The sequence below is a fragment of the Sardina pilchardus genome, chromosome 21 (genome assembly GCF_963854185.1).
Source record: "Sardina pilchardus chromosome 21, fSarPil1.1, whole genome shotgun sequence".
Taxonomy (NCBI): domain Eukaryota; kingdom Metazoa; phylum Chordata; class Actinopteri; order Clupeiformes; family Clupeidae; genus Sardina; species Sardina pilchardus.
In genome coordinates this window covers 14,951,751-14,978,798 of record NC_085014.1, presented here as the reverse complement: position 1 = coordinate 14,978,798, position 27,048 = coordinate 14,951,751, and the positions used below count along the sequence as shown (strand labels likewise).

Sequence of the window (27,048 nt, the reverse complement as noted above, 5' to 3'; positions counted from 1 at the left end):
TATTGTGTTGCGTTTTTAGCTAGAGGGCACTATTGAGTTACGGTCGTCACTGGTCACATATTTCCCTGTGAGGAGGATCGGATTAGTTCCCAGGGCCCGATCGCAGTGTGCAGCGCAGTTCAAATCGCAGAGAGGGAAAAGCGAGAGTGCTACACTACAACGAGGCTACCTAGTCGAGTCCACGTCGCTTTGCGATTCCGCCGACATCAAGGAGCAAATAGTTCATGTTCAACAATCAAGAGTTCTGAAGAGCAACTTTTCCCCTAAAAGCGACCAATGTACATGTGGAGTATGGTAAGTTTCCGTTTACCGATTTTTACAGAGGCTGGTTATTCGTGCGCACTTGCTGCGTGCAGACACTCGCGCTATGCCAATGTTCTATACAGTTGTTCTTTTTTGAAGTGCTTGTCGTCGTCATTTCGTTTTCCTCTGCAAGTTTCCGAACCAGTCCGGCTTAAATATAAATACCCCAAATTAATTCATAGCAAATCGAAATTGCGAGCGACATGAACATCAGATCGATTGAGCAGTGAGTGAGCGAGCACCGATTTTACCAAGCTACTCTAGGCAACGTGTTCTGGATTTAGGAAAGAACAACAGTGATCTGACAGTCTTGCAGTCCTCAGAAAGATTTGCGCACAGAACGAGATAGCCAAGGCTACTTACAGCAGCAACAATCCCCGACTTTGTTGTTTTCCCCGGGATTAGTGGCCATGGTGTAACACATTCTTTGAGAGGCTTGTCCCTCGATTTCATGAAGTGACCATGGCGACATGAAGTTGGTCAGACAACAAAATGTAACTTGCCACAGATGTGAGCTCTTCGCGACGAGGACGCTGGCGCAAGTGATTGTTCATCGCTATGTTACATGGGAATACTCAATGACAAGTTAAAGAAGAGCAGAAATCCGAGAGGCTGTTATTTCCACGTCTATAGCCTACTTGTTTAACTCGGGGCTCACGACTTCTCTATGCTTTCTGTCTGGTCGGATACAGGACAGGACTGCTGCGTACCGTTATGTTCTTGCAAGCCTAGGCGACTTAATCTTTGTGTAAACTCAGCCTATTTGTTGTAAAACACTCATTAAATCCAGCACCACATAACTGAAAACTGAAATAGTTCTTACATCTGCGACATTCTTGACAAATGCAAAGAAATATCTAGGCTATACAAATTTGTAAACATCATAGTTTGTAAGACCATTGTGGAATTTGTTGTCTAACAGTAATCAAGAATTAGGCTACAGATATGAAAGTCAAAAAGTAGGCTATAGAGTTAAAGTTTTTGAAAGATTTGTCTTAATTACTTTCCCTAATAAAAAAAAATATTCAAGGGGGACGTTTCTGTTTACACTCTGAAGGGCTTGACCCTCTTACACATAACATTTGTCATGGTGGTCTTTGAGGGCTGCGACCTCAAACTCTCACAGCAGTGCACAGGAGTCCATTTGTTCACGCTGTAAAATGTTTGGGTGCGAGCTCCTCGTCCCAGACTCCGCTGCAAAGACTCCCTTTGATGCCCAGCAGTTTGGGGACAAAAGGGAACCACCACAGTCCTCCAGTATGCCAGTCAGTAACCGTGGTTACCAGAGGCCACTGGGTAACCCTTGACCTTCCCAGCCATGGGCCCATTGTGAGGTGGCACTTGTTGGGGGTGGAGGAGTGGAGTGGGGCACATTGGGGTCCAAACAGCCTCTCTACGTCACATCTTATTCTGTCTGTCAGACTGTCTGTGGGTGGACTGTCATGATATGTGCTCTCTAACGTATAGCCCACACAAAGCCCCCCGCTGACTTTTTGTGTGGCATGACAGGCAGGTGGCAGCTTATGGCGTCAGCTAGAATGACATCATGAAGCATGCTGTGTGTTTTTCGGCCGAATTTGAGCCCCCCCCCCCCCCCCCCCCACCATCATCATGATTGTCTGGAAATAGCTGCCGGCTGATCTGAAGGCATCCGGCTCAAGTGCTAGCGTGTCATTCAGTCCCTCCGTTTAAGTTGAAGATAACACACCGGGAGTCTCACAACCACAATGAGTTGGCCGAGACATCTTGGGATCTTCACACGAAACAGCAGCTGACAAAGTGGAATGGCATGAAGTCAAATGGCCTAGTTTTTCGATTAAGGAGAGAAATGTTTACTTAAGCTCCGCCGTGGAGGAGTTGAACGAGCGTTCCGTTACTTGCCCAAACGAAGACATCTCACAGCGCCGGGGGGCATGATACGATCACGATGATTCGAAAGACGAGGAAGCGGCAGTACGCCTCATCAGCTGTCCGCTACGTCCTGACTAACGTTTTTATTGTTCGTCATGGAGGAGTGGGTTGGGGTTGGGGAGCGTGACTCTGGTAACATCTCGGAGTTTGGGATCCTGCTCGACTGCTCGAGTGAGTGAGTGAGTGAGTACAAGAGTGTCAACTGTTCGCGAGTGGGGCGTGAGAGAGAGGTGCGAAAGACATGTGGCCGGAGGGGTTTCTCAACACCACCACGCCGATCTTCGCCGTGGGCTGCAAAGCTCATTATCCCCGAGGGCCTTTCGCCGCTCTGACACCCAGCCCCTCACGTTATCTCCCCTTGACCCTGCTCTTCTCCCCCCCTCCTCCTCCTCCTCTTCCTCCTCACCAAATCCCTGCTCCATTGGTGTGCCTTTTTAAGCGGCCCCAGACCCCATCTCGGATGCTTGGACGCCGGTCAGAGCGAGCTTAGAGACTGAGAAAAGGGAAGAGAAGTCCGAGAGAGAGAGAGAGAGAGAGAGGGTGTGTGAGAGGGTGTGAGATAGAGAGAGAGAGAGAGAGAGAGAGAGAGAGGGTGTGTGAGAGAGAGAGAGAGAGAGAGAGAGAGAGAGAGAGAGAGAGAGAGGGTGGGAAGAAAAACACTTTCTACTTGCGGTGCTGTGAGAATCAGGCCCTGCTATCTTCCTCTGGCAGATGGTCCCGCTGGCCTCGCCTGAGGTCCCCGGGCCAGGGCCGCGAGCAGGGGATTCTCCCCAGGGGAGGGGCGAGCTAATCGGGCCGCTAATAAGCCCTGACATCCACGGAGCCGCGGCTGTCCCTCGTTCTCTCACTCACGCCCTCCTCCTCTCTCTCTCTGTCCCTCTCTCTCCCCCTCCCTCTCTCTCTCTCTCCCTCTCTGTCTATCCCTCTCCCTCTCTCTCTCTCTCTCGGTGTCCCATGTGGCTCAACACTTGATCTGACAGGGCCGGGGTGGTCTCGTGCAGGATTAGGATTAAACAGATTTCACCCTCTCTCTTTAGATACGGTTACACACACCGGCACACACATGCACTGAAACACACACTGCTCCTCCCTCTCTCTTCCCCTCTCTCTCCTCCTCTCTCTCTCTCTCTCTCTCACTCTCTCTCTCTCTCATCTCAGGTTCCCTTTTGTCTTTACCTCGCTTTATCCTCTGTGAAGAAGATTGTCTCTGCCTGGGTAATTAAAGACTGGTGCTAGCCTCTCCTTTTATAACAGTGCCAGAAGCACTAGCGTATAGCTTCTTATTAGCCTGCACGCAACGTAACAACTAGAAAGTTTTTCATAATGAAGTTTTTTTTTCTCTCTCTTTCTCTCTCTCAACCCCCCTCTATCTAAAAAGGAAAGAAAACCATGACAAGACAAGAATCATTTCTCTCAAAAGACTTGAGCCTTGAGACTCTGTGATTCTTTTTTGTGTGTCTGTCGATTCACACAGTTCTTTGATATCTCGACTTCAAAGTGCAACTTGTGGGGGTTTTTAGGTTCTTTTCACACTCCAAGCCCCCGAGGCACATCCTGATTTTTTCTTCTTTTTTTTTGCTAACCCAATGTACCTAAAATGGCCCCCGGCTGCTTCCTTTTTTTTAACTCTTCCTCCCTCTGTTTTTGTTGTAAAACCACGACTCACCCAGTCCGGTCCCCTGTTTCATCCATGCGGTCAGCCTACGAGTGAGTTAACCCCCCACCCCCACCCCCACCCCCCGTCCACTCTCCACATCACTTTTACTGGACAGAGTAGACAATGGGAGCGAGCCCCACGGGACGGGCCAGCTATGGGGCTGCCTCAGCAGAGGTCACAGTCAGAGGGTGGCGGAGAGAGAGGGGGGGGGGGGGATGTGGCAGGTCTGCCGCCGCCACCACCACAGCCTTTTGTCTCTCTCTCTGAAATACCACACACACAGGGGTCGGGGGGGGGGATAAAAATCCAGAAATAGGCGACCAGGGCTATTGTTCAGCGCCCGTGATTACAGCGTGTTAATGTCACATAGTACAATGCGTTGAATGAGAAACGTACCAGCGCATGATGTTTTCCACTGTATGACTTGCCCTGCTTAACATTTTAGTGTTGATTATCTTGAGATAGCGATAGGCAGTGACCTGTTTCTCTCGTGCGCTGGATCAGCTAGTGTGCGCTATTTTGGAAGTGGTGGGGAAAAATAACGCTTTGGGATACAGTATGTTGACCATACAAACGACATAGACTTTATCCTGATTTCTCCGCATTGCAGCACACAGTGTGTTTGCATAGGGAATGTTGGTGTTCAAAGGCACGTTTGCTGTGTATGTGGAGCACCCTTGAATAACTGCACGCTCTATTCTCAGGGCCGTGGCTCCACAGTACAAAGTGGGTGTGAGTCAAACTCACTTGCTCTTATTGTTTCTTTAAATAGACAAGTGGCTGCCTACCAAAAAAAAAAAAAAAATAGACAAATAAATAAATAAACGGAATCTGAAACAGCGCCCTCGGGATCGGGATTGGGAGATGTGCTCCCGGCTTATTTTTCACTCGCAGCTGGCTTTGAGGAGACAAGGAGGAATGGGGTAGGATGCTTTTTTTTTGTTGCAGTGAAATCCTCACTGGAGATATGATTCACTTTGGGGTGGATCTGAATCAATGTCAGGGAGTAGCATATGTTTTTTTTCTCTCTCTCTCTCTCCCCTTTTGTTTTGCTGTTGAGTTTGATCTCCTGCAAAAAACATGCAACTTTTTCCCAGCCCCATCCTTACAGTACAGTACCTTCAATGACTCTCTGAAGCACTGCCAGATACTACAGCACAAATCCACTTCCATCGATGCCCCAGTGCATCAGCACATAATGCCTCTGTCACCCAACATATTATGTAAGCTCTGTCAATAGCCTTGTCTACAACATGTGAATGGAGTGCCCTCATTGGATTACGGGTGCTGTGTTGTGCATGCAGGGCTGGACCGTCATTGTCCGCCGCGGTGGAAAACAGATGAACCGGCGGTTGGCATTCCATTCAGTTTGGTTCGGAAAGGGCTTCATTGTTCAAACGTGCGGTCAGATAAAGAGGTGCATTATATCTCAGAAGCTGGGGATTGATTAGGCCGGGGAAACAATATAGATGAAAGTTATTGTCCCACTCTTCAGCTTGGATGCAAATATTTACTTCATTAACACAATCACGATGTGGGAGTTTGATAAAGAGGTGCAAAGTCTTTTATTTGGAGGCTGGGGAGCAAGTTGATTAGGGAAACAATATGGATGAAAGTTATTGTCACGCCCCTCAATCTTGAATGCAAATATTTATTTAATGAACAGGACTGAATGTGGAGCTTATGCTGCTTGTTCCTCTCTCTCTCTTGTTTCGTGTTTCTGCCTCTCCGTCTCGGTCAGCCTTCCTGCATCGCCGCTCTCTTTGTGTCCCGTCTGGAAAATCTGCCTTCAAAGTTCCCTTGGAAGGTTACTCAACCCTGTGTGCTCCTGGAAGCTCAGGTTAAGGAAATGAGTCTGGCTTTGCAGCTTTGCATAGTCTGCCTGCCTCTATTAGCTCTGTGCGCTCTCTCTCTCTCTCTCTCTCTTTATTTCTCTCTCTCTCTCTCTCTCCCCTTTACACTCGTTGTTCCTCAGACAAGTAAATGAGAGCAGGCTCGGACTTGTCCCCAGTGAACTCCCCTCCTCATATTCTTTGTCTTATGCACACACACACACACACACACACACACACACACTCTTAAGAAAGCACACACACACACACACACACACACACACACACACACACACACACACACACACACTTATACACATACAGAAACACAAACACAAGCATTCATACACAGACAAACACACACCTGCATTGACACAGTTTCTCTCTCTCAAAGGTTTGTCTATGTACACACACACACACACACACACACACACACACACACACACACACACACACACACACACACACACACACACACACACACACACACTCATCTCCTCACTCCCATCATCTCTCCACTCCACCAGGCTCCCTGTCAGACATCTCCCCCCCTTTCAAACATTATCAGAGTCAGAATTCCAAGAATGTACAAGTGACTGAACCTGCCTGTAGGCTGCACAGAATAATGAACAGGAAGAGGAGACATAACAGTGACAGCTTGTAGCGAGCCTGCCATTGTCTCTTCATTTATCCTGATACACACTCAGGACTTTCGGCAGCACCATTTGCCTTATTTCACAGCTGCGTAGATTCGGTGAAGTGGAAAAGCAAATATGCTCTCTCTCCCAAGGCCTTGTGTTTAGCTTGTTACAGTAAGTTGGGCAGGTTGGTCAAAGGCTGATGGACTTTGGTTGCGTTGATAGAGTTGTGGACTGAAGGCATTCCAGAGGTGAGAACAGCCCTGGTCTTAGATCACATGGGACAAAAAAGGGGGGAAAAAGTCAAAATTGCTCTTTTAAAGAGTTTCGCCCACTTTCCTTTTTGACCCAATTTTTTTTTCTATTTGCTTTTCAAGCCCAAGTGTCTCCCACCAAACATTATGTAACATGATACTGTGGAGAACTGGCCGGGCTACCCAACTGAGCGTGTAAAGACTAAGCTCATTGTTCGGACATACTGTGGGACCAGAGCGCTTTCTTTCTCCCTGCATGTGTGTGTGTGTGTGTGTGTGTGTGTGTGTGTGTGTGTGTGTGTGTGTGTGTGTGTGTGTGGGTGTGTGTGTGTCTGTGTGTGTGTGTGTGCGTGCGTGCGTGCGTGTGTGCGTGTATGTTTGTATGTATGTGTGTGTGTGTGTGTGTGCTCTTCCCATCCCTTTGTGTACTGGTTGCTAACATCTAGACGCTTAATCTGGTTCTATTGCCCGATAAGCCCAAAAGGAAATCAACAAATTCCCGTAAGGTGAAGGTGAGGTAAAGGGTAGTCAATGCAACAACAACAAAAAAAAAATCTTTTATTTGCCAACTTGGAAAACAGGTCCTGCGACAGTGGCCTGCAGAATAGGACACCTCTTCCTTACAATGGAGAAGAGAGAGAGAGTCTGGTGGTGGAGAGTGAATGTGTGTGTGTGTGTGTGTGTGTGTGTGTGTGTGTGTGTGTGTGTGTGTGTGTGTGTGTGTGTGTGTGTGTGTGTGTGTGTGTGTGTGTGTGTGTGTGTGTGTGTGTGTGTGTGTGTGTGTGTGTGGTGGTGGTGACTGGAGAGTGGGGGGGAAAGTGCCCAGACACGTAATCCCCAGAGGCTTTGCTGGCAGCCCTTGGGAATGAATGGGTTAGCTATATGGACAGGCCTCTCTCTGCTGCCCTGTCCTGTCCTGTCCATCCCCTCCCATTCTGGGCAGAGCCTCGGCGCAGCCAGCCACTGAGGCAAATTTTAGCCTGCGCTGCTGCTGTGGCGGGAAGTGAATGCAGCAGGTGAACGAGAGCGGGGAGAATTCGGAGCCTAGTTTATTCACAGGTGACTGACGGTGTGTGTGTGCGCATGTGTGCGTGTGTGTGTGTGCTCTTTTTCACTCTAATGTGAGGCTCACTGGCTGACTCGTGCGTTACCTTTTTACCTGGGACATACTTTGGTGAGCATTTACTTGTTTTTTTTTTCTTCTCTAAAAGCAATGCAGATACAGTACTACTTTCCATCTCCATTCAGGACGCTGTCATTAAGTAGCTGTGACTATTTCCTCTATTTAAATACATCAATCAAAGTAGAATTATTATACCATTGTGTACCTCTGGCTCTTCTAACCATCCTTTAGAATTCTTAAATCTGCCATTACCGGTTCTTTTCTCTAGTAGTAATTCTTTTCTCTTATCATGCTTTATTGCCGTGGTTTATTGACCCGCCGTGCCTAACAGCATGGAATAAACTAGATACCTTTGATGCAGTTCCACGCTGATGATTGACAAAAAAGGATTATTTTGCGCCTGATTAACTTTTGAATTAGTCTAATTTGCAACTGAAGTAAATGACGGCAGGTTAATCCTTTACCCCACCCTGACGTCAAACCAAAACAGTAGACTTGCGCTGGCGTGGCGCGGGTATTTGTTACCAGAACACAACATCCTCATTTCCAACCTGGAGGCTAGTCTGCATGCAAATGACCTGCCCATTGTTTCCCTCAAGTGGTGTTCTCAGCTCCAGCCATGGAGTTCTTAAACCGGCCTCTGGCCTTTCATGCTTTTTTGTCGACACTTATCTTTTTGGTCCCAGAGCCCAGAGAGACTTGAGGGTGTCCTTCTTCTTGAATGGTTGGTGGGGGAAGAAAATGTTTAGGCAATGAAGGTGTGAAGTTTTCGGAGGTTGTGTAACCAATACCAACGGGCTTTCATTGAGAGTCTTCACACTCTAAAACTATTTGTTGCACCAGTTGCGTTTACAAGAACCTTATGAGAGTCAGGCCAAGTCACTACAGGCTAAGTCACTGCAGGCTTTGACTGTGGTGTGAGTGTATTTGTTTACATTTGAGTCGAGCGGATGTTATGACTATTAAAGAACAGATGAGCCAGAATTATGTTTGTGTGTCAGAGTCATCTGCTTGTTTATGTGTCAGTCATCCGACATTGTTCTGTGTCAGTCTAACGCGTCCAGGCTTTGATCCTAATCGCACAGCCGAGACTCGGTAAGGAGGAAACCAAGAGGTTAGACAATAGTGGCGTCTCCACTGAAACCCTACAACGAAGATAAACTCCTGAAAAGCGCTGATTCAGGGATCAACAGAAACCCACTCCGCTGCAGCATGTGGGTAGAAGTTTTTTCCGACTTTCCAAGTTTTTTCTCTGGAGCCTGATCGCAGGAGAGCCAGGAGGCTCAAAGGACCTGTTGTTTTTCCCCCTTCATGGGAGTCGAGTTTTCATAGCAGACAATCTAATTATGGTGATCTCCCCCAACTTCCATAATCACAGTGTGGGGACTGCTATCAGAGGTACTCATTTTGTGCCCTATGATGATATTCATTAAGCACGACTGAAGTTGCCGTTCCATCGTCGCTTTAGTTCAAAGTGAGATGGCCATTGGATGCCAGCTGTATCGCTTCCATATGGGCAGTTTTAACCCACCACTCTGGTTCAGTGTAAAATGTGATGTATTTGTCACGTGCGGAACCAGTTAATGTAGAACGAGATTAAGAAAACAACGGCATGCTTTCTGCCTACGCTTATCTCAAGAACTCCCCATCTAATAGCTGCCTGAAAGGGCATATTAATCATTACCCGCCCAGAAATGTGTGGAATGTCTCTTTCCCTCGCAGGTTTATCACGCCCTTCCCTTTTCCAAAAACAGAACTCTCCCTAACGGGCCTGAGATCAAGGTCCACGCGCGGCCCGGGCCCTCGAGACGAGGGCCCGGCACCGACACCGCTGATCCCGAGGTGGAAAAGCTGGCAGGCAAACAGAACGAAGTGAGGGCGAGCCATGGGCTGAATCAATAGAGCAGCCCTGTGTTAGTGTGTTCTCTCTCTCTCTCTCTCTCTCTCTCTCTCTCTCTCTCTCTCTCTCTCCCAGATGCTGCTGCTTGCTGTGCTGTGCTGGCCAGGGGAACTGGCTATAAATCCTTATCATAACAACAACAACAACAACAACAATAACAACAAAACACACACACAAAAACAACAACAACAACAATACTATGCAACTGGTGGTGTTGGGGTCAGGAGATCATAAAGGCATGCAAAACAAGTCAGGCTTCCTGTTCCTTTGACTCGACTCTCGACTATGGCTCATCTATTTATGGCGGTGGTGTTTTCAGAGATGACGTCCAAGGGGGGCTATGAATCAATCTGGTCTGTCATGTTCCTTATCCGTTTTTTTTATAGAACATGGGATTTCATGGAGGGTTTTTTTTTCTCTCAGCTGTGTGTAAATGTTCTGTCGCTCGCTGTCTCTTGTTTCAGCCAGTTTCGGCATACTCTGGGATTAAAGCAGATTACTGATTTAACTCTGAATAACTACAAGCAATTAAATGGCACTGGATTACCAGACACAGGGGAGAACAGAGGCGATCACAGCCGGACACAGTTGGCGGTTGGGTGAATGGGCGGGTTTTGGCGTGTGACAATCCAGGAAACTGGAGGCCAATTTTGTTTGTTTTGGCATGAGATGCTGTAGGCCCTTTGGAGCTGTGCGGTCATAACAAAATAATTGAAGGACATCCCAGAAAGTACCTTGGTGATGTGGACCATATATGGCTCCAGACTGGCCTGGATCTGCTCCAGAATTGGTCACACAGTCCGAGCTTGTGCAGTCATTTTAGAGAAGATAGGGCTATCTGAGTTAAAGTTCCATTGTGAAGTACAGACGATAAGAGGAGGCAAATCCGTGATGAGTAGGGATGACACTATAGTCATCATATAGATGAACAATGTATGTTATAACAATGTCATTTATGTACAGCAAAGGTAGGCCTACAGTACATACATTGTTTCCTGACTGTGCTGACTGATGCGGTTTGTTTAAGGTGACCAGATGTTCGAGACCAAAACCGGGGACATAATCCAAAAAATGTGGAAAAAACGGGGACATTTCCAGTCAGACTATCAATCTGATTGAAATACATAAAAAATGTATCTTCAAAAAACGGGGACATAGGTAGTTTTCTGTATTTTCCCCGGGGACTGTCCCCTGAAACCGGGGACGTCTGGTCACTCTAGGTTTGTTATCAGTTTATAAAGGTTAGGCGAAGTAGGAAGTGACATAAGGAATCCCTGGTCGATGTGATTGGTTAGGTTGGACCAATGATTTCAAAGTTAAGATGCAAATTCTATGCCCATCACAATGCCAGAGTTGGAAACACTTCCCAATCATAAGAGGCCAGACTCTTCAAGTGAACTGAAGTAGTGTCTGGTATTACCAGGCTACTCATTTGACGCTCAAAGCAAGGAACATGCCTGAAGTTATCAGAAATTAGCTGTTATATACTGTATAATTACCCATTTTCAAATCTTAAATGGCCTTGCCCATGGCAGAATCTTGACACGGTGCTTGAGAATGTAAAGCCCTGTGCATGTGTTCATGTTCTATTGATGAACGAGAGATCCATGCATTAGCTGCTATATTTAGCGTTGCATTGAGCCTGCAGAGCTGGATAGAGAGAGAGTGGAGCGGAGGGAACGTTTGTATGGCGGCCATGAGACCCAGCTTGTTAAAACAACCCTGACGTTCCAGGGTCACCTGTGGTCCCTTTGTAGCACATTAGCGGTAATCAGGTTTAAAGTTCACGCCACGACCTCGCGTATCCCTCCACCGCGGCTAATCAGCCTTAAGGCCATCTGCAAACATTGTTCTGTTCACACACACACGCACTGGAAACAATCGGTCGGTGAAGTGGGTGAAGCTCGCTTGTTTTCATTGTGTGAAAAAAATAGATCCATCTCTGCCTCTGGAAAGAGTTACCCAATATATGGTATTTCCTCACCGTCTCACACATACTTGCACTAAGCCTACGCAAACATTTCTCTTTTCTTAATGCGCAGAGAGAGCAAGGCGCTAATAACAACAAGGTCACAGGTTCGATTCCCTGGCAGAGAGCACACATACTGAGAGATTGAATAGCTCACCTGGAGCGTTAAGTAGCTTTCAATGGAAGCGTCTGCTAAATAAACAATTATTAATCCTAATCTCAGAGGTGCTAATTAATAATACAGTGGTGTGACATGGATTTCTTTCTCACATGGTGAGAAGCAAATCTGATTTTTGGAGGGAAGCAGCAGAAAGCAGCCTTGTTTTCTTTCCTCCCACTGACGCACACATTTGGTCGGTTGCACCTCTAATAAGATTTTTTATTTTGGCGTCCATGTCAAACTCTCAGAGGCTGAGTATTTAGTATTTAGAGTATTTAACCACAGATCCTCGGTCACCTTGTTGTTCTGCTCCGGGCTCTCACAGAACCGAGCGGTACGTTCTTCGCCGTCCCTTGTGGACTGGTCCGTGAAACTGAATTTCGGTTACATAATACCCCTCATGTCGTGGGCCGACAGGCCATTTGCAGAGATAACCGCAGATGTAATTAGAGCATCGCCCGATGCACTAACAGAGAGTCAATAAGCCAATAGTGAGCGCGTGAGACTAGCCAGGGGAAGTGCCCCTGCCTGCCTGTGAAATGTTTACGTTCACTTCCTGATTGTACAGATGCATCTTCCAGTGGGTTTACGACGAGGAAGAGAACGGCGTTCTGCTCTCCTGCCCTGCGTTGTGTTGCTTTGTTTCGTTAGCGTGAGCAGGTGCACTGGTTTGTGGGAAAGTGACCTTTGTGGCGTGCCACAGATGTGTCCATTGTTATGTACCGGAGTTCAGTATACTTTAACAAGAGAAAGGACGACAGGAGGTATATCGCTATTTCCATGACTCAGACCAGAGATGTTGATTGACCTGTTTCCTCATGGAAACATTTTTCTCCTGACACACACTTTGGTCAATACCCTTAGTTTTGGCAAATGGATATCAAGACATCAGTGGCAGGTCAACTATGTTCCAGTCTCTTTAAGGAGCCAGTGACTAGTCGCTCCAATGGGACCATTTAGAAAATGGACCAACAAGACCTTGACAGTGATTTGCTTTAGGAGGACTGTCAGGCTTGTGGTGGGGGTAAATAAGACTCATACTCACCCCCTGACCCCTCCCGGCCCCCACACTTGACCCCTAACAGTGGTTCTGTGTGCGTGCAAACCCCTCTTCCCCTATCGCCAAAGCGTGACTAAGGCCGACTGTGCCCATAAAAACCAAAATGGTGCACTGTATGTAGGGTCCCTGGCGCCATTTGAATAGTGCCCTTATATGAGTATGATCGCCACCATGATGCAATCTCCACTAAGGGGGGTCTTATGTTCATGGGAACAAGGGGGCGCTTATAACCCAGCGCCACAAAATGAGGCCTGAGCTGCCAGGCCTCGGTGATTTATGTCATGCCTGACAGATGCAATATTCACCTCAGGTCACGGAGCAGAGCGCCGGGGGTAAATGAGATATTGTGAAGCGCTCGTAAAAATGGAAAAAGACTCGGCAAGGCCGAGGCCTTCAATGAAGGGAGCTGTTTTTTTTAGGATGCGGCGTACAGTATTTATCAGTCACCCTTGAACAAATAAGAGACTAACATTAAGCATATGGCCTGGAGGCAAACGGACGTGGTTTGTTAATGTCGGGGGAAGCCAGGGTTTAATTGTCAATTTGTTCTACTGCGTGCTCTGCTTCCTCGTCTGGTGTTCTGGAGCGGTGAGCCGTTAAATCTGAGGTCCCCTGTGACATCACCGGATGCCCAACGGTCCTCCCACACAGATGGGGTCAGGCCACTTCGTCACATCGATCGCGGTTCTCGTTTTTATATATATATATATATATATATATAATGATGACTTATAGTTTATCGTGTTTCAATCTCAGGCATTGGCCGCTGTGAGAAAACTGTTGTTTTTTTTGCGTGGCTCGTTGCCGGCCCAAACAGAATCCATTTTTAAAGCTTGATAATAAATCCTTAGTGTGCTGACTCAGCTGTGTGTGTGGGGGGGTGGAGGGGGGGGGTCTTTGACATTTCTCATTTGCTAGCGGTGAACGACGCAATTTCCTCCATGTCAGATGAAAAGGCCGCTCAAGAGAGGAAACCTTCCCCAGTGGTCTTCCCCCTTCGCGTAGCAGCCTCAGTCCACCTTGTTAATCAGTGTGGTTAATTAAAGGTACGAGTCAGAAACAGTCATGGGGGAGCGCAACACACCTACAGTATGGCCCCCTCACATCACACGTGACGTCTAGATTTACAAGAAAGTGCTTCTGCAGACTGAGCATTATTAGGGACTACCGGAGTTCAGATGTTAATTGTGGGGAATGAGGCTTCCAACTACTAATGAAGTTTTGCTTGAAGGAAAAGTCTGAACATGTGCTTTGCAAGCAAGCATGCTTTCTAGTTCAACTCATCTCACTCTGCTTGGAGCTACATTATCAGTGCAAAGCTGACTATTTTCACTCCACGTTAAGTAGCCTCGGCCTGGAGCGGAGTGCATTTTAGGATCAATTTGGGGTCTTTTTTTGTGTGCTCTGCAAAATGCAAGTTATTGAAATATTAATGTGACCTTAAAACGCAATCAATACCAAGGGCCAGACATATGGCAATCTGGAGCCGGTGGGTGGTATAGTGGAACAAGTCCTTTTAAGTCTGCAATGTTCCACACCACTGAATACAAAGTGTGCTGTTGAAACATTAGGGGCGATAGGGCATCACAGAGATGCATGATTGTTTGATTGTTCACTGAATGAATAATCATAAAGCCCTCCTACCCCTCACACACACCACACACACACACACCTGCCCCCCAACAGAGGTCACCCCTCAGTCAAATTAAGGTAAATGGGACACTTACGTAAAAAGTCAGTGATTGCACTCAAAATGCACTTGTTCTCCATTAGCCACCTGGTCCCTTCCCCTCCCCAAAAGAGGGAGGCACACACACACACACACACACACACACACACACACACACACACACACACACACACATAAAAGTGGAGAGATCCAACACTTGTGCTTGGCACATCCTGCTTCTTTCCTCTAGACCAGACATACTGAACGAGCCTGCAGTGGTCTGTGGAAGTGTTTTCTGCCAGGAGAAAGGCTACAGTTTCAGGCGCAGTTTAACAAATGACAACTCTGGATATAGTCCTTCATATCTGTCTCTCTTTCTCTCCCTACCTCTCATTCTCTCTCCCTTTACCTTCCATTTCTCCCTCCTTGTCCTTCTCTCTTTCTCCCTCTCCCTACCTCTCTTTCTCTCTCCATCTACTTCCCATTTCTCCCTCCTTGTCCTTCTCTCTCTCTGCCTCTCTGCCTCTCTCTCTCTCTCTCTCTCTCTCTCTCTCTGAGGAGCAGGCCTTTAATTAAACCTGGGCCCAGAGTGAGGAATGTGCTGTGTTCAGGGCAGGCAGGCTTGGCCAGCGAGGGGGGACTCGTCTGGTCCATAAATCAGGCCACGACTCAGAGCTCATACGGCCTCCCTCTCTCTTCCTCTCTCTCTCTCTCCCTCCTTCTCTCTCTCTCTCCCTCTCTCTTGTTCTCTTTCGCAAAGGGTGGAAGCAAGCAGGGCAATTATGGAAACAGACTGGATGTTACATTTTTCTGTGGCCCGGGGAGATTTGTGGCCCCTGTTTAAAAGGGATGTTCCCTGCTCTCCCACACAGGACTGGCTGGTGGAACAGCTCTCCTCTCCTGGAGCTGAGGGCTTCTTTGACCCAGTAACATTGGTGTTGTTATTGATGGTTATTGGGATAGCATAGGCCTAACTAATGTTATTATTTCTCTGTTAATGTGATATTGTTGTATGCCCCCAGGTAGCAGTATCACCATTTCTGAAGTGGTTTAGAATGATGTGTTTCAGCATATTTGAAATCAGTTAGTTGTGTTATTATGGCCCACCCACATAAATAGCAGATAACATACCAGTGTCATGACACAGGAAGGAAGCGTCAGCATTTCACAATAAAAAGCGCATTGGGAATCCGTCTCCTGAATTTGCATCATTCCCACTGGCTGTCATGTAGACTTATATACTGTACTTTACCTCTTTGTGTGACCGACTCAGCACTATGAATACTCTATCTGGTGTCTCATCTTTGTCAGTCATCGGTTCGGATTAAATTTGTTCTTCCTGACCGCACTGTGCAGAATCACAGCTACTGTTACACGCCCGTACGTGCGTGTGTGTGTGTGTGTGTGTGTGTGTGTGGGCACCAGTTTCATTTGAGGTGGTTGGGGGGTTTGGGGGCTGTGTGTGTTTCTGGGGAAACGTCGACTCATGCATTAAAACATGAGGCGGCTTTTTGATCTCACCGGGGTAAGAGGGTTCACCCGTGCGTTCCCCTGTTAGCCCAATTTACATAACCGCTTCACCCGCAGGAGTGAAATATTACATCGCCTGCCAAGAGTTTGATGATTGCTGTTTGTAAGTGTTAGAAGTGTAAGAAAAAAACTTCAAAAGTTTTTGGAAAGGAATGAAGTCATCAATTAATGACAGCAACCATTTCCCTGAGTTATTCCATGTTCCCTTTGTGTTTTTGGTATGTTATTGTTCATGCTGGATATGTAAGGATGAGAGGTGTGGAGAATCAATGCTTCTCATGTTGCCGTTTTTTTAATATCACTGTGTTTGTTTCAGTTTGTGTGTGTGTGTGTGTGTTGTGTGTGGTATTGGGGCACATCCACTTCAGTGTGTGTGTGTGTGTGTGTTGTGTTTTTGGCCTCTTAGGTTGCTTGAAGGCACTGAGGTATGTTTAGATCAAGAGAAAAAAAAAAAGCAGTCGGGTGAAATCAATACAGCTCCTTAATGAGCTGTCCAGGAAGGAAGAAAAAAGAGAGAGAGTGAGAGAGAAAAGAGAAAGAGGAGGAGGAGGAGAAGAGGAAGGAGGTGAGGGGGGGCAACTCTCAGGCTTTTAGGTACAGAGCAGACATGCAGTCACGTACGATGGAGGAAATGGATCAGGAAGGACTTAATTCTCTCAGTCAGCGGCCGGGGGAGCAGAACGTGTAAATTAGAGCCACACTGCTGTTGCACAGGCAGGATTAACAGCATCAGGCTGTTCCTCAGCATCACACACACACACACACACACACACACACACACACACACACACACACACACATCTAGCCCTGACTATATGCAACATGTGTGTTGGACCTACAGATGGGATGTACATGATGAGTATGTGTGTGGGTGTGGGTGTGTGTGTGTGTGTGTGTTTGCCAGTGTGCGTGAGGGCATGAACACGTGTCTGTGCCTCTTGTTCCAAACACATGAAGCCTACAGTATGTGAAAATCCATCACTCTGCTCTGAGTGGGTGTATTTCAACCGTATTTGATATCTTTTTTTTTTGTGGAGATAACAGCTTAACCTTAGAATATTTATGTCTGCTTGAGCTGCCCCCAAATCCATCACTGAGCCAGTTTGATACTTGGCAGGTCAAGCGCTAAAAGCCCAGGAACGAACAGGAACGAGAATTTACCACAGTGTCCATCCAGCACTGACCATCCAGAGCTCAAAAATATGTGTCGTTACTACTGTAACTAGGCTACGCTGAGAAGTCAGATGAACTGATGATGAAGACACACTGACCTGACATCAGGCCCTCAGAGATTATTCAGAAGTCGATGTTGAAAGTACCAGCTTTACTATTAATGGCAGATGAAGATATATTAACTTGCTGCATAAAATATTGATGTATTCTACAGTGTCAGAGTGACCGTGAGGAATAAGATGAAAATATGATATAGGCTAACGTACAGTATATTGGATATGGGGTATAGAATTTCTTCTCAGTGGTTATTTAGTGATATACCTGTTTGTAGCATCGAGTTTCTAGTTTCAGGTTATTTGTTTATTTATTTATCATTCTCCTTTCTGTTTTGTTTTTCTTTAGACCTCCTTTTGGAGCCATCAGACTTTGTAACCAATGGCAACAGTCCAGGCTCTATCCTTGACCCGTGATACCAGCAAGAGCTTCGGCGGCGACCTCTACTCCGCCCTTCCCCTGGCCTCGGCCCGTTGCATCATGGGAAGTGTAGGCAGCCTGATCGAGAGGCCCGACGTCTCCCCGACCAAGGGCAGCCGGGCGATGCCGCAGGTGCCCCCTCGCCACGGCAACGGCCTGCTGAAGAAAGGCTTCAACCAGCGCGAGCTGCTCAACTACCTGAACATCGCCAAGAAGGAGCCCAAGGGAGGCAAGCACATCATCTCCTCCGGCGTCTCCTCCATCAAGAGGGAGCACGGCCGCGAGGAGGAGAACCTCTACGCCAAGGTCTACCACAAGGGCGGCAAGGAGGTGGACGTCAGCAAGAACTCCCTGCCCATGGGCGGCAAGTTTGACAAGGTAACGTAAAACTCCGCACACCGAAGAACTCCCAAAATACTGTATATATATATATTTTTTTTTAAGTAACGTTTCAGGCTTTTACAGCCCTTCCTCAGACTTTCCTCAGATATAGAAAAAGGAGAGAAAGGAACGCTACTATTCAGTAAAAAGCCTTTAATACAAAATGTTTTTGTATTAAAGGCTTTTTACTGAAAAGGAGTGCCTCAATTTTTCTGTTTTTTCCTCAGATATGTTTTGATCTCGTACCCGACAAATTTTACGGATGTGCGTACAATTATACTTTGTATTTTCAAGTTTGGCAAGGTAGGCACCTTTACTGTAGGACACAAGAGGCTGGATTGCTGGTCTGACAACAGAAGGAGGAGTTTGCTTGGTAGTTAGGCCACTGTGTTAAAATGTAATTCCAACATTTGTGATGATAAGCACTTTTAATTTCACTCATCTTGTGGGAGCTGCACTGCAGGACAGAAGTGGTGGTTTAGAATTAGGGGACCAGATATTGGTAACAGAAAAAGGTGTTAGTTGCAACAAAACATTTTATGATTCCATCATTTTTATGGTAATTACTTTCCATTTTGCTCGTCTGTTGAAAGCCTTTATTCCTAGCGTTCTCAATATAGGAGTTGCATGAGTAAATTGAAGAAGTACATTCAGCCCACTTTGGTATGTATAATTTATCGTATAGGGAGGTCCTTAGCCCTCTGAAGTGTGGCTAATGGAGGAGTATTAAGGAAGTGTGCATACATTATTAAATTAAACATGGTTAAATTATTTGTGTAAGTTATACCAGAAGTTGGTGAATGTGCTCACTGTAGTAAAAGGGTATGAAACCTCAGCAGATACAACTCACAGAGGGGACAGAAGAACTGTATTAATGGAGACCTCTGAGGAACAACGTTTCATCTCCTAGCTCGTTGCAATGCTTTATGGGACACACACCTCCTACCAAACTGACCCATGGCCGTGCACCCCTCGTGCCTTACACAGCACAGAGGCCTATGGGTTACGGCACACTACAGCTTAACCTCTCCCAGAGGGCCGTGTGTGAGATATGGGTTTCGTGGAGCGAGGGCTAGTGGAGATGAATGATTCTTGCTCTATCACTTCTCTGTTTGTGAAATGAATAGCTGTCTCTTGATAAGATATTTGCTGTTAGTTCCATGCTGCAGCCATTTCTCTTCTCATAGGAAGAATATTAATTCTGGAGTGAGCCATACACCAACCCCCCTCAATTCTTTCTCATATTTGAGTAAATCACATAAGCTGTCCGGTGCCTTGCCATGTAGACTCAGTGTCCGGGCCTCGGCAGTGTAAAATTTATGGCTGCAATCAAATCTAAGCTGCCCGCACCAAATCCATTGCGTTGAAAGCGTGTAATGAAAAGAGAAATATATGGACAAGGGAGGACAGTGTCCGTTCGTAGCAATCCAGTATGTGGCACTTGGCGCCGGCTCAAGAACGCCGTAGGAGCATATTGGTCCCGTCCTCTGTGGCAGGGGGGGCATCGCGGCGCGATGGACTCGTCCGGCGACCGCTCACGCTCTCTCCGCTCTCGCCCACAGTCTCGCCTGCGGCCGTCCGCCTTCAAGCCGGTCACGCCCAAGAACTTCAGCTCCATGCAGAACCTCTACCCGGCCCAGGACGCGTCGGACACGGCGGCAGTGCCGCCGGCGCCCAGCAACGGCATGCGCCCGTCCTACATCACGACGGCCACGTCCAAGTCGCTGTCCAGCGCCACCTCGTCCTCGTCCTCGTCGCCCTCGCGTCACCACGGCAACGGCAAGGCCCATCCGCCGCATCCGCACCCGCATCAGCATCAGCAGCAGCATCCGCAGCAGACGCCGGGGCGCCACCTGAGCCAGGAGGAGGAGGAGAACGCGTCCGACTCCGGCCACCACTCGCTCAGCAGCCTGCTGCCGCCGTACCGCCCCGCCGCCTTCCGGCCGCACCTGGGCCACATCAGCGTCTCCATGGGCCACATCGACCACATCGGCTCGCTGGACCGCCACTCGGCCAACGGCGGCAGTGGCTCGCGCGGCGCCCTCTCCTCCTCCTCCGCCGCCGCCACCGAGGCCTCGCTCCCGCCGAGCGGCACCGCCGCCACCACGCTGGGCCGTCTCCGCGGTTACGGCAGCGAGGCGCCGCCCCCCTACGAGCTGTCCATGTCCATGGAGGATGTGGTGCGCGACCTGGAGGAGAGGCTCGTCGAGAAGGACCACGAGCTCCGGCAGATGCGCCGCAACCTGGACGAGAGCGAGGACGCCATCGCACAGGTGAGCTCCTCTCTCCCACGACACATTTACCTGACGCTCAACCGCCACGCTTTTTTCAGGTAGAACGTCCTCCAAGCGGACAGAGAAATCTGAGCAGTTGTGTTAAGTACGATTAGCATATTATTCCCGGCACAGTGTCGCCACGCTCCCCTGTTCTGATATTGAGCCACAAAGTCAGAGGAACATTTCCTCGCGACTGGCCTCATTCCATACTGATGCAGCGGAACAAATGAGTGTATTTTTGGCCACCGGCCCTCTGCTCCAGTCCAGCCCTGCCCCCCCCCCCCCCAGTCAGACTCGCTGGCTCCCTCCGCTCAGTTAAGATGTCTCCACCTGCTTGGGTTTTTATGTGCCACAGCTGTGCATCCCTGAGTCTTCCTCCTCCATAGTCCTCCACCCTCCCCCATCCTCTCCCATCCATCAGCCTGTGCTAATGCTCCCTCTCCCGCGCTCCACCCAACCCTTTTTTTTTGAATGATAAAAACAGCACGAGCCATCCCACCCGTAGCAAAACATAGTTAACCATCGCTTGTCTTTTTTGTTTTTGTTTTTTTTGTCCTTGCTCCTTGCTTTTATTTCCTCTTCCATCCTTCCCTCCCTCCTTCCTTTCTTCATCCTGCATCCCCTCATTTCTTTCTCACTCATCACAATCACTCCCTCCATTCATCACTTCATCCTTTCCTTCACTTGTCCTTGTCCACCCCCCTCCCTCCCTCCCCCCCCCCCCCCCTTCCTTTTACTCCACCTCTTCTTTTTTGGGTGGGGGTGCTCTGAGAAGTCTCCCGTGTCCCGCCTGGCGCAGGTGTTCGAGGAGAAGCAGCGGCTGTGGGAGCGCGAGGTGGAGGAGCTCAAGCGGCTGTACGCGGCCAAGCTGCGGCAGGTCTCCCAGCAGGCCCAGCGCGCCCAGCGAGGCCTCCAGCTGCAGCTCTACAAGGCCCAGCAGGAGCGCGCGCGCCTGCAGCAGGAGAGCGAGGCCCTCCGCACCGAGTGCCAGAGCCTCCGCAGGACCGGAGGAGGAGGAGGAGCAGGAGGAGGAGGAGGAGGAGGAGGTGGGGGTGTGCTGGAGGAGACGCAGTGGGAGGTGAGTGGAGAGGAGACGGGAGGGTAGGGGAGGGGAGGGGGCGCCTGAGATAAGAGAGGAAGGAGAGGCAGGAGGTGGAGGAGGAGCAGGAGGAGGAGGTGGGGGTGGAGGTGGAGGAGGAGGTGTGCTGGAGGAGACGCAGTGGGAGGTGAGGAGACGTGGGGGGGAGGGGAGGGGAGGGGAGGGGAGGGGAGGGGGTGCCTGAGATAAGAGAGGAAGGAGAGGCAGGAGGAGGAGGTGGAGGAGGAGGTGCACTGGAGGAGACACAGTGGGATGTGAGTGGAGAGGAGACGGGGGGAGGGAGGCCAGAGATAAGAGAGGAAGGAGAGGCTTTGAAGAAGAGAGGAAGAGGAGGAAGAGGAAGCGAGGATAATGAGGCAGAACAGAGGGGGGTGAAGAGAAGCACAGAGAGAGGGCAGGGAGGAGAGGAGAGGAGAGGAGTACAGAGAGAGGGCAGGGAGGAGAGGAGAGGAGTACAGAGAGAGGGCAGGGAGGAGAGGAGAGGAGTACAGGGAGAGGGGAGGAGAGGAGAGGAGTACAGAGAGAGGGGAGGAGAGGAGAGGAGTACAGAGAGAGGGCAGGAGAGGAGAGGAGAGCAAGGGAGCGTTGAACTGTTTGGGATTTACAGAGAATTAACTGGATATGATACCTCCTAGTCCACAGGATGCAGCACTGTGGACTAGGAGGTTACGTACCAACTCTTACGAGAGACAAAAGATTAAAGGAGCTTCTAAAAAATGTGGGATTTTTTTTTTCTGCAATTCTGCAAGTTTGTTTCTGGTGAGAAACTAGATTTTTGCAGTCTCGAAAAAGGAATAGGAAAAGTCTATCTTTACTGACTTTACACACACACACACACACACACACACACACACACACACACACACACACACACACACACATAAAGTATACTGCATATACTGTATATATATGTAATTGAATATAAGATCATATTCAAAGGAAAGATGCTAAGAGGAGGTAGACCATAACACACACATAGACACACACACTTCCTTACCGTAAGGAGCACCACTCATACCCTTCTCTTCCTCCTCTCCTCTCCTCTCCTCTCTTCCTCCTCTCCTCTCCTCTCCTCTCCCCCGCAGGTGTGCCAGAAGTCGGGCGAGATCTCCCTGCTGAAGCAGCAGCTGCGCGACTCCCAGGCGGAGGTGGCCCGCAAGCTCAGCGAGATCTTCCAGCTCAAGACGGAGCTGCGCCAGTCCCGCGCCGACGCGCGCAACAAAGACGGCCAGGTGGAGGCGCTGCAGCTCGCCCTGCAGGCCGCGACCGCCCGCCGCAAAACCGCCGCCGCCGCCGACCACCGAGGCGGCTCGGAGGAGACGGTGGTGACGATGCCGTCGGGGTCGCCGGGGTCCGGCGCGACGGAGGACCGGCTCCGGGCGGAGCTCCTGCTGGAGCGGCGGCAGAACGAGGCGCAGGTGACGGCCTTCGAGGCGGAGCGACACACCTGGCAGACGGAGAAGGAGAAGGTGATCCGCTACCAGCGCGAGCTCCAGGCCAGCTACCTGGAGATGTACCACAAGAGCGAGGCCCTGGAGAGGGAGCTGCTCGAGCTCAGGGGGGGCCAGGGGGCCAGCGGAGGGGGTGGAGGTGGAGGTGGAGGTGGAGGTGGGGGTGGAGGGAGCCTAGAGAGGTGCATGGGTGACATGAGCAGAGATCTGATAGAGGAGGACGAGCCGCCTTCTGGTTTGCCTTGGATCGAAAGGATCGAGTCGTCCGAGATTTGATCGTCCACTTCCTCCGCCAACCCCCCCTCGGCCACAGACTGGGCTGAGTTTGGGGAGGGGAAAGGAAACACAACTGGTGTCTAAAAATATGAGAATGACCAACTTTCACCTTAAAAAAAGAATGGGACTTTTTGTGAGACTTGTCTTCCATTCTGTCTATAAAGAACATTTGGATGTATTTTCCGTACTGTGGATTGCTAGGTTTACTTGTTCCCTTTTTTTTGCTGTTTGGCAAAGGAAACCAAAACATGTTCCACAAACTGGTCTGTGGAGTTCTTTTTGTGGGATTTGTTTGCAGCTTGTTTCGTAAGGAAAGGAGATACCCAAGGATATGAAAAGGGACTTTGTTTTTTTTCTTCTCAAGATCATCTTGTACCGTTTGCCCCCGAAGACACGCTATGGCGTCTGGATATAACAAAAACTCCATCTTGTTATCTCAGCTATCTTTTCCACACAAATGAATAGCTGTAATTATGTCATAAAATTCAGATAAGATCAGCCCTCACAGCTTTATAGCCTCTGAGTGATAAATAATGCTGTTTTGACTTGGAAGTGCACCTCCAACTTTCCAGTCGACTTCAGAGCGTATAGCTTTATCAAATTACTGTGCCCCAAGCAATAATCTAATCATACAAGTAGACCAAGAACGGGGAGAAGAGACTTTGATGTTCTTTGATTGTTATTCAACGAGTAAAGGCTGCAGATAGTGACTGTGGCCAAGTTTTTTTTTGAAGCGAAATAAGAAATAAAATCCCTGTTTGGCTTGAACGTGTGCACTCTTCCTGCGAACGAGCATGCTGCACTTTACAGGGCCCTGGAGTTCTTCTCTTGAAACACCGCGGCAGAAGAACACGAGGAAGGAGGGTTTGGATTACATGTGAACTTGCCCCTCAATACACCCACACACCCAGCCAAGAACGACAGGCATGAACTTCAGATACCACCAGCCCCCTCCTAGTTCTTCTTCACATGTTTCTCACTGTATCCCTCCTAGCCCCCTCCCCAAACCCCCCAACCCACCCACACTGCCCCACTGCATGTATGGTATGCGGGTATCATATGACAAATCCCCAGGAATGACGTTGTGCAATGTCAAAAAAAGCTTGTGTTTTTCAGCTAGTCGCCCACACGTGAAGAATAAAATGACAAGAGGACTTCTTTTGACTGGAACCAAAAAAATGTCCAGTTGACTTGATGTCCTTCTCTCCTCTGCCTGAGATATCTGCTGTTTCCGTGGTTGTTGCATCAACGGTTAAGGATACGGAGCTGATACTGTGACTTGTGAATAACTAAAGGAACAGAAAAAAAAAAATATTTTATGTATTGATTTTAAATTTATATTCTACTGGTTATCACAAGGTATATTGTATATAAAAACAGAAGGTTAGTTCATATGTAAGGGATAACGGCCGACGAGGTGACCGGTTCGATGGAAATAATGGCTAGGTGGAGGTCTAGAACTCCGGCGACGTGCGAAGCACGGAGACGGAGTTACCTCCGCCGTGCCATTATTTCCATCGAACCGGTCGACCTCGAAGGCCGTTATCCCGCTTATCTCCCGTTTGTATTCATAACCTGTATATTTAGAACATAGTTTTATTCCACCGTTGCGTCCGTTAACATCGGTAAAACTGTCTTGACTGTGGGACTACTTTCCGCCACATATCAACTTTCTACTTGCAGGACAAAACTGCCGTTACTAGTTCTAAAATGGATGGTTGCTATGGCCAAAAGCCAGTCGTTAGTTCTAAATGGCTGGTTGCTACGGCTAAAAGCCAGTCGTTAGTTCTATCTCTCCCGTTGTCAAGCGGCCATATCCCAGGATTCTGATTAACTTTAACTTTGAAAGATCGCTACTTTTATAGCCTACATGGCATCCAACTAGCTACAATCCACCTCATTCATATGCTACAATGTTATTATGGTTCTGCACGTCTGTATTTCAGCTTGGATGCTACGTGACAGTTCATTTAAACTTCGCAACGAGTTTGGCGAATTAATATTCAAGTGTGATACGGGAACTACTTCAGAGGTAGCAGGTTATACGAAGTTAATGGCCACCCCATCAGCCAATCAGAGAAGAGAATTCCATTGTTGAGGGAGATAAGTTGTCTTAATACTACTTTCAAGTATGTTGTTGTATATTTTCTTGTATGGTCCATTAAAAGCTTTAAAGCAAACAGTTTCATGCTGATTTTCCACCTGAAATCGCCTGTTAGTTTCCAGACTAATACTTAGTTGTAATACTCAGTTGTAACAGTCGAGATTAGTACTGGCGTGTTGATCTTGGCAGAGTCTGATGTAATGGAATTAGACGTGTGTACATTCACACAATATCCATACATCCCTCTAAAACGTAATGCTACCAAAGTAACCAAACAAATAAATACGTAATACAATCAATAAATATCCTTTTACTTAGACAGAGCACAGACTCTGATTTACATTGAATTGGAATGCATATTGGAATGGTGTTGTGCAATTCCACCGAATTGGGCCTTCAAAAGGTTTTTGCTAAGGAGAACAGTCAGGTCTGCTGCAGTGTACATTGAGTGCGATTGATCAGTTGAGATCAGCCATTGTGGAGGGACAATGCCTGCTCTATTCTCCCCCAAGTTCACACACAAGGGAGTCTATGGAAAGGAAATTAAGGTGCCCCCCCCCCCCCCTTCCATCCCCTTGCAGTGTCCCAAAGAACAATGGTGGACTTGTGAGTGATAGGGAGAGAGCTGCCAAACACTAAGAACTCCCAGCACTTCGCTTGGGGCTTTGTTACCATTCTAATGCTCTCTCTCTCTCTCTCTCTCTTTTTCTTTCTCTCTCTCTCTCTCCTGCCCTCTGTTCCTCCCTAAGCTCACTTTTATTGATTGGAGTTTATAGCCCTCTTTAAAAGAAAAAAGGCAGCCCTGAGGTGTGGGCTTTTTTTTTGGGGGGGGGGGGGGATAAGTATCCCGTGAAATAGTCTCGTCCTTGGGCCTCCTATCTCATCCTCCACGACCTTCCCTGCCCCTCCTCCACTTAGCCAGGTTCTCGCATACCTCCTCGCCGACTTTGGACTTTTTGAGGTCAAAGGTCAGGCATGATAGGTCCCGGGAAAGAAACACAGGAGGGTTTTTATTTGCTCAAGGAACAGGTGTTCCCATGGAAACCGTCAAGGGAGGATTTGCGAAAGGAGAGGGGTATAGGGTAGGGTGTTTGTCCGAGCAAGAGCTGCCACACACACACATACATACACACACACACACACACACACACACACACACAAACGAGTAAGCAAGCAGGTGGTCCTGTAAGGATGGCCGTAAAAAGGCTTATCCAATTAGCTTGTGAAGTCGATGAGATTTATGTACATTATGTGTGCAGTTACTGCCACGCTCAAACAGCCTCTGCAGAACTGCGAGTGAACTACACACACAGACACACACACACACACACACAAACAACCCGATGGAAGAGTCAATACAGTACTTCTCATCAGCGAGAAAGTGGCAAGTGCACAACTGACTCATCCACAGGATTCAAACATTACATAAAGCCTGCACTCGATAAAACCATGAGGCCTTTTACGTAAGGAAGCATGTTAAAAAAAGGCTGCTGTGTGTGTGTGTGTGTGTGTGTGTGGAGTTAGCGAGGAGATAGCGTGGGCACCACGCTGCTCAACACACTTGTCTGTTTTTCAATTAATCTGAACAGCGCCAGCCAGATTAATGGAGCACTGGCCTCGGCAGCCCTACACGCTCAGCGTCCAGCTATTTTAAGTGAAGTGTGTTCACTGTGGGGGGGGGGGGGGGGGGGGGGTGGACCATCTCACCGGCCAGCCCATTATCATCAGACAGCCTGATAGAAAGCAGAGGAGATGGGGAATACTGATACAGGCATGTTCACACAATAGCTTCACATGCTTAACTGGCC

At 48.4% G+C, this 27,048-nt stretch overlaps 1 protein-coding gene across 1 annotated transcript; it reads left to right on the top strand.

Annotated features, from left to right (window-relative positions):
- Positions 1 to 119: 119 nt before the first annotated feature.
- On the top strand, positions 120 to 26,540 carry n4bp3 (NEDD4 binding protein 3). The gene is made up of 6 exons (XM_062524237.1): positions 120 to 294; positions 17,582 to 18,031; positions 19,597 to 20,307; positions 21,110 to 21,388; positions 22,495 to 22,999; positions 26,500 to 26,540. The coding sequence occupies exons 2-6, from the start codon at positions 17,615 to 17,617 to the stop codon at positions 26,538 to 26,540; spliced, it is 1,953 nt and encodes a 650-aa protein (XP_062380221.1). The 5' UTR covers positions 120 to 294; positions 17,582 to 17,614.
- The last annotated feature ends 508 nt before the right edge of the window (positions 26,541 to 27,048 follow it).

Excerpts from the sequence above, each read along its gene's own strand:
- n4bp3 (XM_062524237.1), top strand. The coding sequence starts at position 17,615 with ATGGCAACAGTCCAGGCTCTATCCTTGACCCGTGATACCAGCAAGAGC. Across the intron at positions 21,389-22,494 it reads TGGAGGAGACGCAGTGGGAG|GTGTGCCAGAAGTCGGGCGA; the intron begins GTGAGTGGAGAG and ends TCTCCCCCGCAG. Across the intron at positions 23,000-26,499 it reads GGCCAGCGGAGGGGGTGGAG|TTACTGCCACGCTCAAACAG; the intron begins GTGGAGGTGGAG and ends TTATGTGTGCAG.